Genomic DNA, 17,110 nt, shown 5'->3' on the forward strand with positions numbered 1-17,110 from the left:
TGTGTGATTCACTGAAGCGTGGGAGCTTAACACATGGCTGGTGTTTGCTGTTTTAAAAAAGTTAAGAAGTGGGATTTTTTTTTTAAAAAAAAATGTGTTTTGTTTATAATATACTATAATTTATTAGCGTTAATCTTTCTCCTTAAAGTCTCACTCAGTCCCCTTCTAATCCACCCCCCTTCTCGCCCCTCTCAGACTGCTGAATTTGCTCCCTGCTCCAGAACCACAACCCCACCACGTGTGGCTCTAGACCCCTTCCCCACCCGCCTCTTCCAGGCTCTCCGTCCCGCTGTTATGCGGACGGCACTCAGCTGTATTGTCCCCTTCCTACAAAACCAGAGATGGCGTTTTCTTTGCTGTATCGGTGCCTGGGCGAAATCCAGTTACTGACGGCTGAAAAAATAAATCCTAGTAAAACAGAGGTGTTAAAATTGGGCTTCAAAAGTCGCTTCACCTCCTTGTGCTCCGTCCTGTGGATGAGATGTTAAATCAACGTCCTATTGGAAGTGACTCTGCATATAACGCACAGTTCACAGCCTGCCTCTGGAAAGCGCTTTGTGATGGGGGTCCACCACGAAAGGCGCTATATAAAAATAAATATATTATTAGCAGGATTTGTTGGTTGAATCTTTTTAATCAGTTTTAAAAACATAATTGTGCATATATATATTTTTTTTAATAGCGGCTGTCCTGCATAGTAAAATTTTTAAACAATCAATGAACGTGACCACATCACAGACGTTGTGAGGCCGTGTGTGCGTCCTCCGATCTCACAAGCCTAAAACCAGACTCGCTTTTACACCGACCAATCCAGAGCAGAAAGGGACGGGGCTACCGATCCCGGAGAACAGAGACCAGCCGTGCGTCTTATCCAATGTGAATGAGTTCGGTGTGTGGCCAGCAGGGTTCGCTGTTGCGCGATGAGGAGAAGCAATCGCTGCGCCCCTACCCCTCCCCTCCCCCTCCGCCCTCCGCCCTCCGCCCTCCGCCCTCCGCCCCACAGGGAGCGTCAGAGCCAATGTGACGCCCCCTTCAGGGTCCCCAGCAAAGTTCGGCTAAACAGCAAAATTATTTAACAATGCACAAAAACGGAAACACAAAACACTCCGAGGTTTATAACTAAATCGACAGTTTATGATGGTGGTCATTTGACCACATCGGCTTTGTTAATTCCTACCAGGCTGCTAAATAATGAACAGCAGGGTATTAAAATGCTAATTTAGCGCGCTTAAATGCAGAATGTTACAATTTTGCAGTTTTAGGTCGGGTTTGTTTTTAGGGAGTTGTCGCCATCTAGTGGCGAGGAATCCGTATAACGGGTAGACCTTTACGCTGTGTGTTTCAAAGTGTTTAATAACGACCTCCGATCAAATCGAGAGTGTGTCACTATTTGCTGTGTCTGAGTCAGGGAGGGTGATGTCATACAAAGAGTGCAAGAGAATCCACTTTCTCAACTTTGATTATAGGTAGCCACACTTCTTAGAAATGTTGCCAGTCATTTAACTGCCTGGCCCTTTAAAAGATCCCCCCCCCCCCCCCGCCGGACCTTTAAAAGATCCCCCCCCTCCCCCCCCCCCCCCAGAGTTCCAGAAGGCGGAGCTTGGAGAACTGTAACATTCCGCGCATGCGTCGTCAGACCAACATGTCTGTATCCGCTTTCACAGACGCATGGACGGTGTGATTTTCAGCCTAGTGTACCTTTGAATATAAATATTGTCGAATTGGAATTATTATAAGCTTTTAGATGTTACAGTCGTCCAGGAATCTACAGTAGGATTGCAACTGAAATATAAACGCATATAATTATTCGGCAGGTAAGAGTATTTTTTTGTAAACGCGACTTTTGTTAGGGGCGTACTAAAAGCGTGGCTTTATCTGTTAAATTGGAAAAAAAGAAACTAACTTATCGATATAGTATCTGTGTTATCGGCTTATCGTGCTGTTCTGTGTTATATTAAATGTAATAATTCTCAATCAAGGTATGGTGTGGGCTGTGGGTTTAGATTTATACACGTGTGAATGTTAGTTATATATTTGACAATATGTTTGTATATATAATATTGCGTGTATGATAATAAAAGTGTTTATAATTTTCTTCTTGGCTTTACAGTGTCATCGCTCTCAAAAATAACAGAACGATTGAAATAGAAAGCATTGTTAATACAGATTTAACTATGAGTTTAATAAGACACACGTGACATTAGCTACATTTTAGAAATTGATCTTGATTTATAAAGATCTATAGAAAAATATGAGTTAAATTAAGGGTTTAGTTAAGTTGAAATGAAAACCAGCGATGGAAATAAGACTCCCGTTGCACAGCAGTGTGATCCATTCCTGGTTTCACTAGGAGTTTAATAATCAGGCTACACCTGAGCTTGTTAGCTAGACACACTGTGGCTGATCAAGCTGGTAGTAAAACCTGGACTGGATCACACTGCTGTGCAACAGGAGTCTGATTCCCTTTTAACCTGATTTTTTTTCGTTCAGATTTGCATGATGTCAGATGTGGAGGAGGGGTCTTTAGAAGAGAAGGAGGAGCCTCTGGGAGAGAGGGAGGAGCCTCTAGAACAAGAAGGCGGGGCCGAATATGAAGTGGGCGGGGTTACAGAAGTGTCCAACGAGACAGCCATGGACCAAGAATTGGGAGACGAGAGCGTGGAAGAGAAGAAACCTCGGAAGGTGGTGGTTCCTGGTGTGGTTTATCTGGGTCACATCCCCCCTAGAATGAGACCCAAACACGTCCGGAACATGCTGGGGGTCCACGGGGAGATAGGCAGGATATTCCTGCAGGCGGAGGGTAAGAGACTTCTGTAATTAATGTAAACTTTATTGAATTGAGCCAAAGTTTTGTATCCAGGTTCATAATTGAAACAAGACTCCCGTTGCATAGCTGTTTTGATCCTGTCCAGGTTTCACTGGTTTAATAGGAGTCTTATTTACATTTTAAAGGTTTTATTGACTCACATTCAATTGTAACGTGTAAGCAAATATTTTCAAACTGTCAAATTACAATGTAAGTTCAGCTCTGGCCAGAAGTTGTCCATCACCCTATAGATTAAATTAACTTCATAAAGTGGATTGAAACCTGCTGAATGATGTGACGTCAACATATTGAATTGCACACCGCTTTGGAGTTTTTCCATATACTTAAAAAACTGCCAAAAATTGAAAAAATGTGACATTTTCGAAATCTAACCTGAAATACTACTGTATTTCAGGTTAGATTTTAATTTTTTTATCTTATTTTGTAGTTTCTTTGATTACACGATGTTAAATAAAATATCTAAATTATAGTTTTTTTTCAATCCTAAAATTCCAGGTAATGCGAAAACGTTTACTCATAGCTGAAGACAGTACCAGCTGGCATTCTGAAACATTTGCAGTCAATTTAATATTTCTGCATTACTTAAACTGTCTTTCAATACAGTTTCGCTAGCCAGTTCGCGTCCAGGCTTTGTTTCATTCTCCCCTCCTGCGCTGAATTACAGACCACTCTATCCGCAAGAAGAAGAAGAAGGCTGGCTGCAATGCCAAGAGCTTCACAGAGGGCTGGGTGGAGTTCCGGGACAAACGCGTGGCCAAGAACGTCGCTGCCAGCCTCCACAACACGCCCATGGGCGCCCGCAAGAGGAGCCGTTTCCACGACGACCTCTGGAACATCAAGGTAACCCCCGGTAAAACAGATTTCGCTTCTAGCAGACTAGAACACTTGCCAGTCAGTGGCTGAAAAATAATTTTGGAACCACATGACAGCTGTGTTGTCTTGACACAACATTTAACCAATCAAGAGAGCTGAAGTGGGGCGGGTTTTCTGTTTTAAGCACTTTGATATGTACCCAGGTGCTTGTGAGAGTGAGATAGTGGGGGTTGATTTATAGAGGCTGTACGCCTTTAAGAAGAAAGGCATGATGGGATATTATTATTATTATTATTATTTGTTTATTTAGCAGACGCCTTTATCCAAGGCGACTTACAGAGTCTAGGGTGTGTGAACTATGCATCAGCTGCAGAGTCACTTACAATTACGTCTCACCCGAAAGACGGAGCACAAGGAGGTGACTTGCTCAGGGTCACACAGAGTCAGTGGTTGAGGTGGGATTTGAACCGGGGACCTCCTGGTTACAAGCCCTTTTCTTTAACCACTGGACCACACAGCCTCCTCCAAGCATTATCTTTCCCCAGTCAAATTTGCAGAGTGTCTAAATAAGCTGGGTAATTCACCATAATAAAACAGAAATGAAAAAGAAAACGGAGAACGTAAAGAGCAGCCAGATCAACGAAAGACGACACGTTACTCAAATTCTTTGTCGTGTTTATATATTTAAGGTAAAAGGCGAGTTTATTTTATTCCTTTAAAAGTGTTGGTTGGGCTCAGCTGGTGTCTGGTTGGGCTCAGCTGGTGGTTGGTTGGGCTCAGCTGGTGTCTGGTTGGGCTCAGCTGGTGGTCGGTTGGGCTCAGCTGGTGGTTGGTTGGGCTCAGCTGGTGTCTGGTTGGGCTCAGCTGGTGGTTGGTTGGGCTCAGCTGGTGGTTGGTTGGGCTCAGCTGGTGTCTGGTTGGGCTCAGCTGGTGTCTGGTTGGGCTCAGCTGGTGTCTGGTTGGGCTCAGCTGGTGTCTGGTTGGGCTCAGCTGGTGGTTGGTTGGGCTCAGCTGGTGGTTGGTTGGGCTCAGCTGGTGGTCGGTTGGGCTCAGCTGGTGGTTGGTTGGGCTCAGCTGGTGTCTGGTTGGGCTCAGCTGGTGTCTGGTTGGGCTCAGCTGGTGGTTGGTTGGGCTCAGCTGGTGTCTGGTTGGGCTCAGCTGGTGTCTGGTTGGGCTCAGCTGGTGGTTGGTTGGGCTCAGCTGGTGGTTGGTTGGGCTCAGCTGGTGTCTGGTTGGGCTCAGCTGGTGTCTGGTTGGGCTCAGCTGGTGTCTGGTTGGGCTCAGCTGGTGTCTGGTTGGGCTCAGCTGGTGTCTGGTTGGGCTCAGCTGGTGGTTGGTTGGGCTCAGCTGGTGTCTGGTTGGGCTCAGCTGGTGTCTGGTTGGGCTCAGCTGGTGTCTGGTTGGGCTCAGCTGGTGTCTGGTTGGGCTCAGCTGGTGTCTGGTTGGGCTCAGCTGGTGTCTGGTTGGGCTCAGCTGGTGTCTGGTTGGGCTCAGCTGGTGTCTGGTTGGGCTCAGCTGGTGTCTGGTTGGGCTCAGCTGGTGTCTGGTTGGGCTCAGCTGGTGTCTGGTTGGGCTCAGCTGGTGGTTGGTTGGGCTCAGCTGGTGGTTGGTTGGGCTCAGCTGGTGTCTGGTTGGGCTCAGCTGGTGTCTGGTTGGGCTCAGCTGGTGGTTGGTTGGGCTCAGCTGGTGTCTGGTTGGGCTCAGCTGGTGTTGGTTGGACTCTGCTGGTGTTGGTTGTGCTTAACAGGTCTTGTTTCCCATCCCTGCCTTTCTCACAGTACCTGCACCGGTTCAAGTGGGCTCATCTGAGCGAGCGGCTGGCTTACGAGAAGACGGTCCGGCAGCAGAGGATGAGAGTGGAGATCTCCCAGGCCAAGAGAGAGACCAACTTCTACCTGGACAACGTGGAGAAGAGTCGGGACCTGGCGAGACTGCGGCAGAGGAAGTCTCAGAGCGGACAGCCCTTCCAGGAGCCCAGCTGGGGCTTCACACAGAGGCAGACCGAGGAGGAGATCCAGAGAGGCAAGCAGAGCCGCGGGCCACAGGGGCCACTGGACAAGAGCCAGAGGAGGCAGGTTCGAAAAGCCATGGCCAGAACGCAGGAGATCGAGAAGAAATCACAGTCAAATGTCTCCCTGCTGGCGAAGATCTTCAACGCCAGAGGCAAGCAGGATTGAGACCAGGGTCCCGCTGATCGGAGAGGCGAGATGGTGGGGGGGGGGTTGACATGAAGACCGGGGCGATTGTGACACCTCTGGACAAAAGTTTTGTATCACCTAGAATTTTAGGAATACAAAAAAACATAAGTTTAACTCTTTTTTTTTTATTGATCATGCAATCAAAAAAAAAGTCTTCCGGAAGCCATGTTTGTAGTATTTCATGTTTAGAAATTTGTCAAATAATTTTTTTCATTTTTTGGAAAACTACAAAGCGTAATGCAATATGTTAACGTCACATTATTCAGCAAGTTTCGTTCAACTGTAGGAAGCAAAATTAGTTCATCCTATAGGGGGATGCAAAACCTTTGGCCAGAGCTGTACAGGGGCTATGGGATCCGAGGGGCTGGACTGTCCAACCTCCTGGTTAAACGAGCCAGGCCAGTGCTTCCTGTTGCCTGTGCTTTTATCTGTTTCAGTGTGGAGCGCATTGACGCTAAAGTAAAGTTTTGTACGGGGTGATGTTTGTACGAATTTGGCTTTTTCAAAACCAACAAATTCAGTGTTGCATGGTCCTGGAATTCCCAGTTTCTCTGCAATGGAGTTTATGCGATTTCTGAGTATTTTTATTTGCTCTAGGTAAAATGCTGTGTAAAATAAATAAAATTAAAAAGCCATTTCCTGCAATCGTTTTAGTTTTTTGGGGAGGGGGAGGGGGAGGGGTAGGGGGGGGGGGTTCGAAGTCTATGATACTGGAATTAAACACATAAATACATATTTTATTTATTTATTTGTTAAAAACCACACATTAAGAAGAGCTGTCACACAAAAAAACATTTACCGCGTCTGACATATTTCTACAACTTAGCATGACCGTACAAGACGTCTCTAAGTGATCACCCTCTTAGAATGTAAGTCGGTCCTTGGCCGTTTCCCATACACACAGGGCCTGGTTTCACAGACCCTTGTTGCTATGGGACTGAATTCATCTCTTTGAAGTACAAGTATAATCACTGAGATGGTGATCTGATTGTAATGATGTTTGTATCCACCAGAGGGCGCTGTTGTGTGATTGTTATTGTTATTATTATTAATTAGTCATTTAGCAGACGTTTTTATCCAAAGCGACTTAGAGACTAGGAGGGTGAACTATACATCATCAACAACTGCTGCTGCTGCAGAGTCACTTCCAATAGGACCTCGTTTGTTTGACGTCTCATCCGAAGGACGGAGCACAAGGAGGTGAAGTGACTTGCTCAGGGTCACGCGCAGTGAGTCACTGGCCCATCAGACCTCCCTTTTGGAGCATGCCCACACACACCACACCACAGTCCCAGCACAGTGCTGTCGTGTTACAGGCTTCGGCCAGGAGCCATGGATACAAGGGTATGCTGTTTGTGTTCCTCCTGTAACCTGGAGTGAAAGTGCTAGAGAGGAACGGCATTATGGAACAAATCAGAGCCATGCTGTCTTAGAACGGGTTCTGTGGTTTAAAGGGAAGCCTTATTAAAGGGGAGGCACTGTGTCGTCCATTCTGGTGTGTGTGTGTGTGGCATGTTACAAAAGCAAAAACGTGTTGGGATTATGGGGTTGGGGTAAGGTTAGGGTCTGGGTATGGTGTTGGGTTGGGGTTGGGGTAAGGTTAAGGTCGGTATGGTGTTGGATTGGGGTTGGGGTAAGGTTAAGGTCTGGGTATGGTGTTGGATTGGGGTTGGGGTAAGGTTAAGGTCTGGTTATGGTGTTGGGGTAAGGTTAAGGTCTGGGTATGGTGTTGAATTGGGGTTGGGGTAAGGTTAAGGTCTGGGTATGGTGTTGGATTGGGGTTGGGGTAAGGTTAAGGTCTGGTTATGGTGTTGGGGTAAGGTTAAGGTCTGGGTATGGTGTTGGGTTGGGGTAAGGTTGAGGTCTGGGTATGGTGTTGGGTTGGGGCTGGGGTAAGGTTAAGGTCTTGGTATGGCATTGGTTTGGGGTAAGGTTAAGGTCTGGGTATGGTGTTGGATTGGGGTTGGGGTAAGGTTAAGGTTTGGGTATGGTGTTGGGGTTAGGGTTGGGGTAAGGTTAGGGTCTGGGTATGGTGTTGGGTTGGGGTTGGGGTAAGGTTGAGGTCTGGGTATGGTGTTGGGGTTAGGGTTGGGGTAAGGTTAGGGTCTGGGTATGGTGTTGGGTTGGGGTTGGGGTAAGGGTAAGGTTGAGGTCTGGGTATGGTGTTGGGGTTAGGGTTGGGGTAAGGTTAGGGTCTGGGTATGGTGTTGGGTTGGGGTAAGGGTAAGGTTGAGGTCTGGGTATGGTGTTGGGTTGGTGTTGGGGTAAGGTTAAGGTCTTGCTATGGTGTTGGGTTGGGGTAAGGTTAAGGTCTGGGTATGGTGTTGGGTTGGGGTAAGGTTAAGGTCTAGGTATGGCGTTGGGTTGGGTTCGGGTAAGGTTATGGTCTGGGTATGGTGTTGGATTTGGGTTAGGCTTGGGGGTTAGGGTCTGGGTTTGGTGTTGGATTGGGGTTAGGATTAGGGAAGGGGTGTGTGGTTCCTAGCCCAGGAATACAGATTTCTCCAGCCCGTCCTCTGCCCTGGTGTACTCCAGGTGTGAGCTGAAGTACTGGCTCTGGTAGCGCGGGCTGCTCCTTACGTACTCCAGGTAATCAGGGGTCCCAGGACAGATCACATTGTCAGCAAGCAGCACGGTGCCCCTCCGCAGCAGAGAACAGTCCTGAGAGAGGGAGAGGGGGCGAGGGAGGGAAAGAGATCGGGAGAGGGAGAGGGAGAGGGAGGGAAAGAGATAGGGAGGGGGAGAGAGAGATAGATGGGGAGAGAGAGAGTGAGGGATAGGGTGGGCGGGGGAAAGAGGAAGGGAGGTAGATAGGGAGGGGGAGAGAAAGGGATGGAGGGAGATATAGACAGGGAGGGAGAGAGGTGAGTGTGTCTGTAAAGCCATATTCACAACACTTTAAGGAACTGTTTCGAAAAAGGTCTTTCTTTATTCATTTATTTTGTTCAGTTGTTACATATAAATCTTTACCCCCTGCAGTATTTGTGTAATTTTTCAGGTTTAACCGTGACTTTACCGTGCAGTTGCTTGGGGTTTTTGTGGCTCGCTGTTCTCCACAGAGTCTAAAGAGGAGCGGCGATCCTCACAAACCCAAGCAGCTGTTTCTCCACTCGTTTCACTCTGAGCGGCACACCAGCCCAATCGTGGCTAGCTCGGAATGGTAAATCACTACAGAGAGGGTCAGTTAAAGTCACTCACCTCCAGGAGTCTGGTGTCTGGGAGGTAGCGGTCCTTCCAGTGGTCGAGGAAGATGAAGTCCAGCGTTTCGATCCCGTGTTTCTGCCTCAGCTGTGGGATCAGGTCCCCGGAGGCCCCTTCCAGCAACTGCACCTGAGACCCGGAGAGAGGCAGAGCTCTGAGACCAGGATGGAAATGAGATCCCTATTGCAGAGCAGCGTTACCTGTTCCAGGTTTGAATGCAAGCTTGATCAGCCGCAGTGTGTGTCTCTGTGTCAGAGTGTTCACCTCCCTGTGTGTGTCTCTCTTTCAGAGTGTGTTTCTCTAGCTCTGTGTCTCTGTAGTATGTCTCTTCCCAGTGTGTCTCTGTCTCATTGTGTCTCTGTCAGAGCGTCTCTCTCTGTCTCAGTGTGTCTCTGTGTCAGAGCGTCTCTGTCTCATTGTATCGCTGTCTCAGTGTGTCTCTGTGTCTGTCAGTGTGTCTCTGTGTCAGAGCGTCTCTGTCTCATTTTGTCTGTGTCTCTGTGTCCGTGTGTCTCTGTCTCATTGTGTCTCAGTGTCTCTCTGTCTCAGTCTCTCTCTGTGTCAGAGCGTCTCTCTGTCTCGTGTCTCAGTGGGTCTCTCTGTCTCAGTGTCTCTGTCTCAGTGTGTCTCTGTCAGTATGTCTCTGTGTCAGAGCGTCTCTCTCTGTGTCAGTGTGTCTCTCTGTCTCTGTCAGTATGTCTCTGTGTCAGAGTGTCTCTCTGTCTCAGTGTGTCTCTGTCAGTATGTCTCTGTGTCAGAGTGTCTCTCTGTCTCAGTGTCTCTCTCTGCAGTGTTCAGCCTCACCCTGTCCTGCAGCCCGGCCCAGTCGATCACCTCCCTGGCGACGGTGGCGTAGTCGTGGTTGAACTCGACGGTGAGGAGCCTGGCTCCGGGGGGCAGCAGGCGGGCGATGCGCACGCTCGAATAGCCGCAGTACGTGCCGAGCTCGAGTGCCACGTCGGGGCTCACCTCGCACACCACCTGGTCCAGGATCGACCCTGCAGAGACACGGGGGAAGGGAAAGGAAGTGGGTCGAGGCTTGCTGAGCGGCTCTCTGTGATTTCAATTCCTGCGTTTTGCAAATCCTTTCTGCAAAATGCCAAGTCTGTCACGTGTAAGCGAGTCTGAGGAGCGCTCTTGCCCTGCGGACAGGAGGCTGCCTTCACTTTGTATCGAAGGGCCAGTCTGATGAGCAGGCTGCAGGCAGGAGAGGGAAAGCGGTGGGTGGGAGGGAGAGAGACAGGGGGGGAGGGCTGTCTGCTTAGGAAGCTGCAGGCAGGATGTTGCAGGTGTGTGTGTGTGTGTGCATGTCTACTCCTCCTGTGCTGTACCTTTCCCAGTATTGCATGTGTGTGTGTCTCCTCTGTACCTCTCAGCATCATGCGTGTGTGTGTCTCCTCTATACCTCTCTCAGTATTGTGTGTGTGTGTCTCTACCTCTCAGTATTGTGTGTGTGTCTCTCCTCTGTACCTCTCTCAGTATCGTGTGTGTGTGTCTCTCCTCTGTACCTCTCTCAGTATTGTGTGTGTCTCTCCTCTGTACCTCTCAGTATTGAATGTGTGTGTTTGTCTCCTCTGTACCTCTCAGTATTGAATGTGTGTGTATGTCTCCTCTGTACCTCTCTCAGTATTGTGTGTGTGTGTGTCTCTCCTCTGTACCTCTCAGTATTGAATGTGTGTGTATGTCTCCTCTGTACCTCTCTCAGTATTGTGTGTGTGTGTGTCTCTCCTCTGTACCTCTCTCTGTATCGTGTGTGTGTCTCTCCTCTGTACCTCTCTCTGTATCGTGTGTGTGTCTCTCCTCTGTACCTCTCTCTGTATCGTGTGTGTGTCTCTCCTCTGTACCTCTCTCTGTATTGTGTGTGTGTGTCTCTCCTCTGTACCTCTCTCTGTATCGTGTGTGTGTGTCTCTCCTCTGTACCTTTCTCGTCCCCCACGTTCATTGCCCACTCCCTGGCCCTGCAGTAGTCGTCGATGGTAGTGATGACGCTCTGGGCGTCGCCCCGCCTGGCTCTCTGCTTGACGTGGGTGAGGAGCCGCTGCGGGCGCGTGGAGCGGGTCAGCCAGTCCAGGCTGCGCTCCACGATCACATCGTGCCACAGCAGGGCTAGCGTGCCGTTGTACTGCACCAATGCCGGGATGACAAAGAACACCAGGGTGTACCACAGCAGAGCCACGCAGGCTGCCACGCACACCACGAGCAGCAGCATCTGCAGGGAGGTGAAGAGACCGGGTTAGCAGAGATAGAGACCGGGTCAGCAGAGATACAGGGAGGGATAGAGACCGGGTCAGCAGAGATACAGGGAGGGATAGAGACCGGGTCAGCAGAGATACAGGGAGGGATAGAGACTGCAGAGATACAGGGAGGGATAGAGACCGGGTCATCAGAGATACAGGGAGGGATAGAGACCGGGTCATCAGAGATACAGGGAGGGATAGAGACTGCAGAGATACAGGGAGGGATAGAGACCGGGTCAGCAGAGATACAGGGAGGGATAGAGACCGGGTCAGCAGAGATAGAGACCGGGTCAGCAGAGATACAAGGAGGGATAGAGACCGGGTCAGCAGAGATACAGGGAGGGATAGAGACTGGGTCAGCAGAGATACAGGGAGGGATAGAGACCGGGTCAGCAGGGATACAGGGAGGTGAAGAGACCGGGTCAGCAGAGATACAGGGAGGTGAAGAGACCGGGTCAGCAGAGATACAGGGAGGGATAGAGACCGGGTCAGCAGAGATACAGGGAGGGATAGAGACCGGGTCAGCAGAGATACAGGGAGGGATAGAGACCGGGTTAGCAGAGATACAGGGAGGGATAGAGACCGGGTTAGCAGAGATACAGGGAGGGATAGAGACCGGGTCAGCAGAGATACAAGGAGGGATAGAGACCGGGTCAGCAGAGATACAGGGAGGGATAGAGACCGGGTCAGCAGAGATACAGGGAGGGATAGAGACCGGGTTAGCAGAGATACAGGGAGGGATAGAGACCGGGTTAGCAGAGATACAGGGAGGGATAGAGACCGGGTCAGCAGAGATACAAGGAGGGATAGAGACCGGGTCAGCAGAGATACAGGGAGGGATAGAGACCGGGTCAGCAGAGATACAGGGAGGGATAGAGACCGGGTCAGCAGGGATACAGGGAGGGATAGAGACCGGGTCAGCAGAGATACAGGGAGGGATAGAGACCGGGTTAGCAGAGATACAGGGAGGTGAAGAGACCGGGTCAGCAGAGATACAAGGAGGGATAGAGACCGGGTCAGCAGAGATACAAGGAGGGATAGAGACCGGGTCAGCAGAGATACAGGGAGGGATAGAGACCGGGTCAGCAGAGATACAGGGAGGGATAGAGACCGGGTCAGCAGAGATACAGGGAGGGATAGAGACCGGGTCAGCAGAGATACAGGGAGGGATAGAGACCGGGTCAGCAGAGATACAGGGAGGGATAGAGACCGGGTCAGCAGAGATACAGGGAGGGATAGAGACCGGGTCAGCAGAGATACAGGGAGGGATAGAGACCGGGTCAGCAGAGATACAGGGAGGTGAAGAGACCGGGTCAGCAGAGATACAGGGAGGGATAGAGACCGGGTCAGCAGAGATACAGGGAGGGATAGAGACCGGGTTAGCAGAGATACAGGGAGGTGAAGAGACCGGGTCAGCAGAGATACAGGGAGGGATAGAGACCGGGTCAGCAGAGATACAGGGAGGGATAGAGACCGGGTCAGCAGAGATACAGGGAGGTGAAGAGACCGGGTCAGCAGAGATACAGGGAGGTGAAGAGACCGGGTCAGCAGAGATACAGGGAGGGATAGAGACCGGGTCAGCAGAGATACAGGGAGGGATAGAGACCGGGTCAGCAGAGATACAGGGAGGGATAGAGACCGGGTTAGCAGAGATACAGGGAGGGATAGAGACCGGGTCAGCAGAGATACAGGGAGGGATAGAGACCGGGTCAGCAGAGATACAGGGAGGGATAGAGACCGGGTCAGCAGAGATACAGGGAGGGATAGAGACCGGGTCAGCAGAGATACAGGGAGGGATAGAGACCGGGTCAGCAGAGATACAGGGAGGGATAGAGACCGGGTTAGCAGAGATACAGGGAGGGATAGAGACTGCAGAGATACAGGGAGGGATAGAGACCGGGTCAGCAGAGATACAGGGAGGGATAGAGACCGGGTCAGCAGAGATACAGGGAGGGATAGAGACCGGGTCAGCAGAGATACAGGGAGGGATAGAGACCGGGTCAGCAGAGATACAAGGAGGGATAGAGACCGGGTTAGCAGAGATACAGGGAGGGATAGAGACCGGGTCAGCAGAGATAAAGGGAGGGGTAGAGACCGGGTCAGCAGAGATACAGGGAGGGATAGAGACCGGGTCAGCAGAGATACAGGGAGGTGAAGAGACCGGGTTAGCAGAGATACAGGGAGGTGAAGAGACCGGGTCAGCAGAGATACAGGGAGGGATAGAGACCGGGTCAGCAGGGATACAGGGAGGGATAGAGACCGGGTCAGCAGAGATACAGGGAGGGATAGAGACCGGGTCAGCAGAGATACAGGGAGGGATAGAGACCGGGTCAGCAGGGATACAGGGAGGGATAGAGACCGGGTCAGCAGGGATACAGGGAGGGATAGAGACCGGGTCAGCAGAGATACAAGGAGGGATAGAGACCGGGTCAGCAGAGATACAGGGAGGTGAAGAGACCAGGTCAGCAGAGATACAGGGAGGGATAGAGACCGGGTCAGCAGAGATACAGGGAGGGATAGAGACCGGGTCAGCAGAGATACAGGGAGGGATAGAGACCGGGTCAGCAGAGATACAGGGAGGGATAGAGACCGGGTCAGCAGAGATACAGGGAGGGATAGAGACCGGGTCAGCAGGGATACAGGGAGGGATAGAGACCGGGTCAGCAGAGATACAAGGAGGGATAGAGACCGGGTCAGCAGAGATACAGGGAGGTGAAGAGACCGGGTCAGCAGAGATACAGGGAGGGATAGAGACCGGGTCAGCAGAGATACAGGGAGGGATAGAGACCGGGTCAGCAGAGATACAGGGAGGGATAGAGACCGGGTCAGCAGAGATACAGGGAGGGATAGAGACCGGGTCAGCAGAGATACAGGGAGGGATAGAGACCGGGTCAGCAGAGATACAGGGAGGGATAGAGACCGGGTCAGCAGAGATACAGGGAGGGATAGAGACCGGGTCAGCAGAGATACAGGGAGGTGAAGAGACCGGGTCAGCAGAGATACAGGGAGGGATAGAGACCGGGTCAGCAGAGATACAGGGAGGTGAAGAGACCGGGTCAGCAGAGATACAGGGAGGTGAAGAGACCGGGTCAGCAGAGATACAGGGAGGGATAGAGACCGGGTCAGCAGAGATACAGGGAGGGATAGAGACCGGGTCAGCAGAGATACAGGGACCCCATTCTCAGCTCTCTCTCCAGCACCTAGTGTAAAACATACCTCATGTTACCTCATGACTCAAACCTCGTGATACGAGGCACTGTGAGCTTATTGAAATATCTCCAGCTTTACTTTCAATCTTTAAATTTTTAAAAATGAGCTGGCCGTCCTTACCTGCTTGTTCCTCCCACAGAGTGAACACTGTTGAGCCAGCTGCTCCCCACTCCCCTTCTCTCTCTCTCTCTCTCTCTCTCTCTCTCTCTCTCTCTCTCTCTCTCTCTCTCTCTCTCTCTCCCTTTCTTAAACACCTCCGCCCCCTGTCCCCCTCTCTCCTTTCCCTCCCCGTCTCCCCCCATCCTCTCCCTCTCCCCCCTCCCTCTTTCATTCTCTCTCACTCGCACTGCAATCGTTTCCTGGGTGATTAAAACCCTCTGGCCTGTTCACTTCAAAGAGAGAGCGAGGGATCAGCGTTCTGGAGTATAAATACGCATTTCATTAACGGCATACAAAACAGCAAAGAGGCCGACGAACGAGGCCAGCCTGGGTCTTAACCATTTCACTGCAGCGCCTTTCCATTGACAATAAATGAAGGGAGTGCTTTCCTTGAACAGTTGCCATGCTGTCGCTGTGCTAAAATGACACGTTGCTGTGCTTTTACTGTGGGAGGCTTCTGTTAGTCTGTAGGCAACAAGCTCAGGTGTGTCTGATTAAACTCATACTGTAGTAAAATCAATGGGAGTTTTTTATTTCCAATATTTGCACAGTAAATAATCATGATCATACAATGCTTCCCTATGCTTTACCAGACCTCTCTGTGCTTTACAATGCTTCCCTATGCTTTACCAGACCTCTCTGTGCTTTACAATGCTTCCCTATGCTTTACCAGACCTCTCTGTGCTTTACAATGCTTCCCTATGCTTTACCAGACCTCTCTGTGCTTTACAATGCTTCCCTATGCTTTACCAGACCTCTCTGTGCTTTACAATGCTTCCCTATGCTTTACCACACCTCTCTGTGCTTTACAATGCTTCCCTATGCTTTACCAGACCTCTCTGTGCTTTACAATGCTTCCCTATGCTTTACCACACCTCTCTGTGCTTTACAATGCTTCCCTATGCTTTACCAGACCTCTCTGTGCTTTACAATGCTTCCCTATGCTTTACCACACCTCTCTGTGCTTTACAATGCTTCCCTATGCTTTACCAGACCTCTCTGTGCTTTACAATGCTTCCCTATGCTTTACCAGACCTCTCTGTGCATTACAATGCTTCCCTATGCTTTACCAGACCTCTCTGTGCTTTACAATGCTTGCCTATGCTTTACCAGACCTCTCTGTGCTTTACAATGCTTGCCTATGCTTTACCAGACCTCTCTGTGCTTTACAATGCTTCCCTATGCTTTACCAGACCTCTCTGTGCTTTACAATGCTTGCCTATGCTTTACCATGCTTTCACTGTGCTATTCTTTTACAATGGTGTGTGTGTTTTTATATGCAATGCGAGTCTTTCCCTCTGTACTGAAGTGTACTGTGTGGTTCTCTGTTTAGGCAGTGAAATGAGCAGTCACGTTTCACCTGGACTGTGGATTGATAAGCGAAGCAGACAGACAGACAGACAGACAGTCTCTAGCCCTGTGAAGTCCCTGATCTGTTGACAGACAGACAGACAGACAGCTTGCTTAAATCTGCAGCTTAGTTTAATCTCATTCCCTGCTTGATAAAACGCCCGTTAGGAGGGCATTTCATTTCTCCAGCGTTGCGCGGTCTGATTAAAGATGCTATCTCCTGTTTTCGCAAGAAATGCAATAAGGCGCCGAGGAGGGAGACAAAAGTCGGGACCGTTTTTGATGCAGGAAAAATAATCTGCTTTTATCAGATGAATGAGTGGAACTCAAACTTCAAATGAAATCTGAAACTGTTTGTTTAGCTAAAGGTTTATAGCGATGGCTACAATCACCTAGAATTTTAGAATTGAGACATCATTAATATATATATAGAGAGAGAGAGAGAGAGAGAGAGAGAGAGAGAGAGAGATAGATAAGCAGAGATAGCTAAACATAATTTAGATATTTTATTTAACATCATGTAACGTAATCAAATAAACTACAAAACGATATCGCAAGTGTCTACCGGAAGCCATAATAGTAGTACAGTATTTGATTTAGAAATGTCCCATTTTTCAATTTGTATCAGTTTTTCCTGAAGTGTATGGAAAACTCCAAAGCGGTGTGCAATTCAATATGTTAACGTTACATTATTCAGCAGGTTTCATCCGACTTTATGAAGCAACACCAGTTGATTATATAGGGTGAGGCAAAACGTTTGGTCAGAATTGTATATTAGTAATTATAGTAATCCGGTTCATTTGTAGCCCGCTGAGAGAAGCGAATTTTGATCAATGACGTGTTGGGATTAATTAAAACAGGAACGGGATTTGAAAACAGGAATCGACCCCGACCCTGAACACTATAAAGAACAGAGATGTAGCGATACATTGTCACGACACGATACGACAGAACAACCGCAGCCACGGACACTTATTTTCCAATCTTTGCAAAAATAATTCAGACCAGAACATCTATATAAATCACAGTGAAAAACAGAATAACTTAGGTCCGCAAAATCGTACTAAAACATAAATCGTTTGTATATGAAATTGACATTTATTACAGCATTAGTC

General features: G+C 49.4%; 2 protein-coding genes and 1 pseudogene across 3 annotated transcripts; 2 read left to right on the forward strand and 1 right to left on the reverse strand.

Annotated features, from left to right (window-relative positions):
* The first annotated feature begins 1,594 nt into the window (after positions 1 to 1,594).
* abt1 (activator of basal transcription 1) lies at positions 1,595 to 6,471 on the forward strand. The gene is made up of 4 exons (XM_034002632.3): positions 1,595 to 1,814; positions 2,491 to 2,800; positions 3,492 to 3,667; positions 5,419 to 6,471. The coding sequence occupies exons 2-4, from the start codon at positions 2,497 to 2,499 to the stop codon at positions 5,815 to 5,817; spliced, it is 879 nt and encodes a 292-aa protein (XP_033858523.2). The 5' UTR covers positions 1,595 to 1,814; positions 2,491 to 2,496; the 3' UTR covers positions 5,818 to 6,471.
* Positions 5,783 to 14,741, reverse strand: comta (catechol-O-methyltransferase a). Of its 2 annotated transcripts, XM_059017137.1 has the most exons (6): positions 14,607 to 14,741; positions 10,960 to 11,248; positions 9,844 to 10,037; positions 9,037 to 9,168; positions 8,423 to 8,499; positions 5,783 to 5,916 (listed from the first exon to the last, which is right to left on the reverse strand). In XM_059017137.1, exons 2-6 carry the CDS (start codon positions 11,246 to 11,248, stop codon positions 5,913 to 5,915), a joined length of 696 nt encoding a protein of 231 aa, XP_058873120.1. In that variant the 5' UTR covers positions 14,607 to 14,741; the 3' UTR covers positions 5,783 to 5,912. The 2 variants fall into 2 exon arrangements, with proteins under 2 accessions (XP_058873120.1, XP_058873119.1); XM_059017136.1 differs by lacking the exon at positions 5,783 to 5,916 and having other exon boundaries at positions 6,570 to 8,499; positions 14,607 to 14,739.
* Positions 14,742 to 16,828: 2,087 nt separating this feature from the next.
* LOC117401606 (NF-kappa-B essential modulator-like) overlaps positions 16,829 to 17,110 on the forward strand; it is a 7,866-nt pseudogene continuing 7,584 nt past the window's right edge.

Source organism: Acipenser ruthenus, chromosome 55, assembly GCF_902713425.1.
Source record: "Acipenser ruthenus chromosome 55, fAciRut3.2 maternal haplotype, whole genome shotgun sequence".
Classification (NCBI taxonomy): Eukaryota; Metazoa; Chordata; class Actinopteri; order Acipenseriformes; family Acipenseridae; genus Acipenser; species Acipenser ruthenus.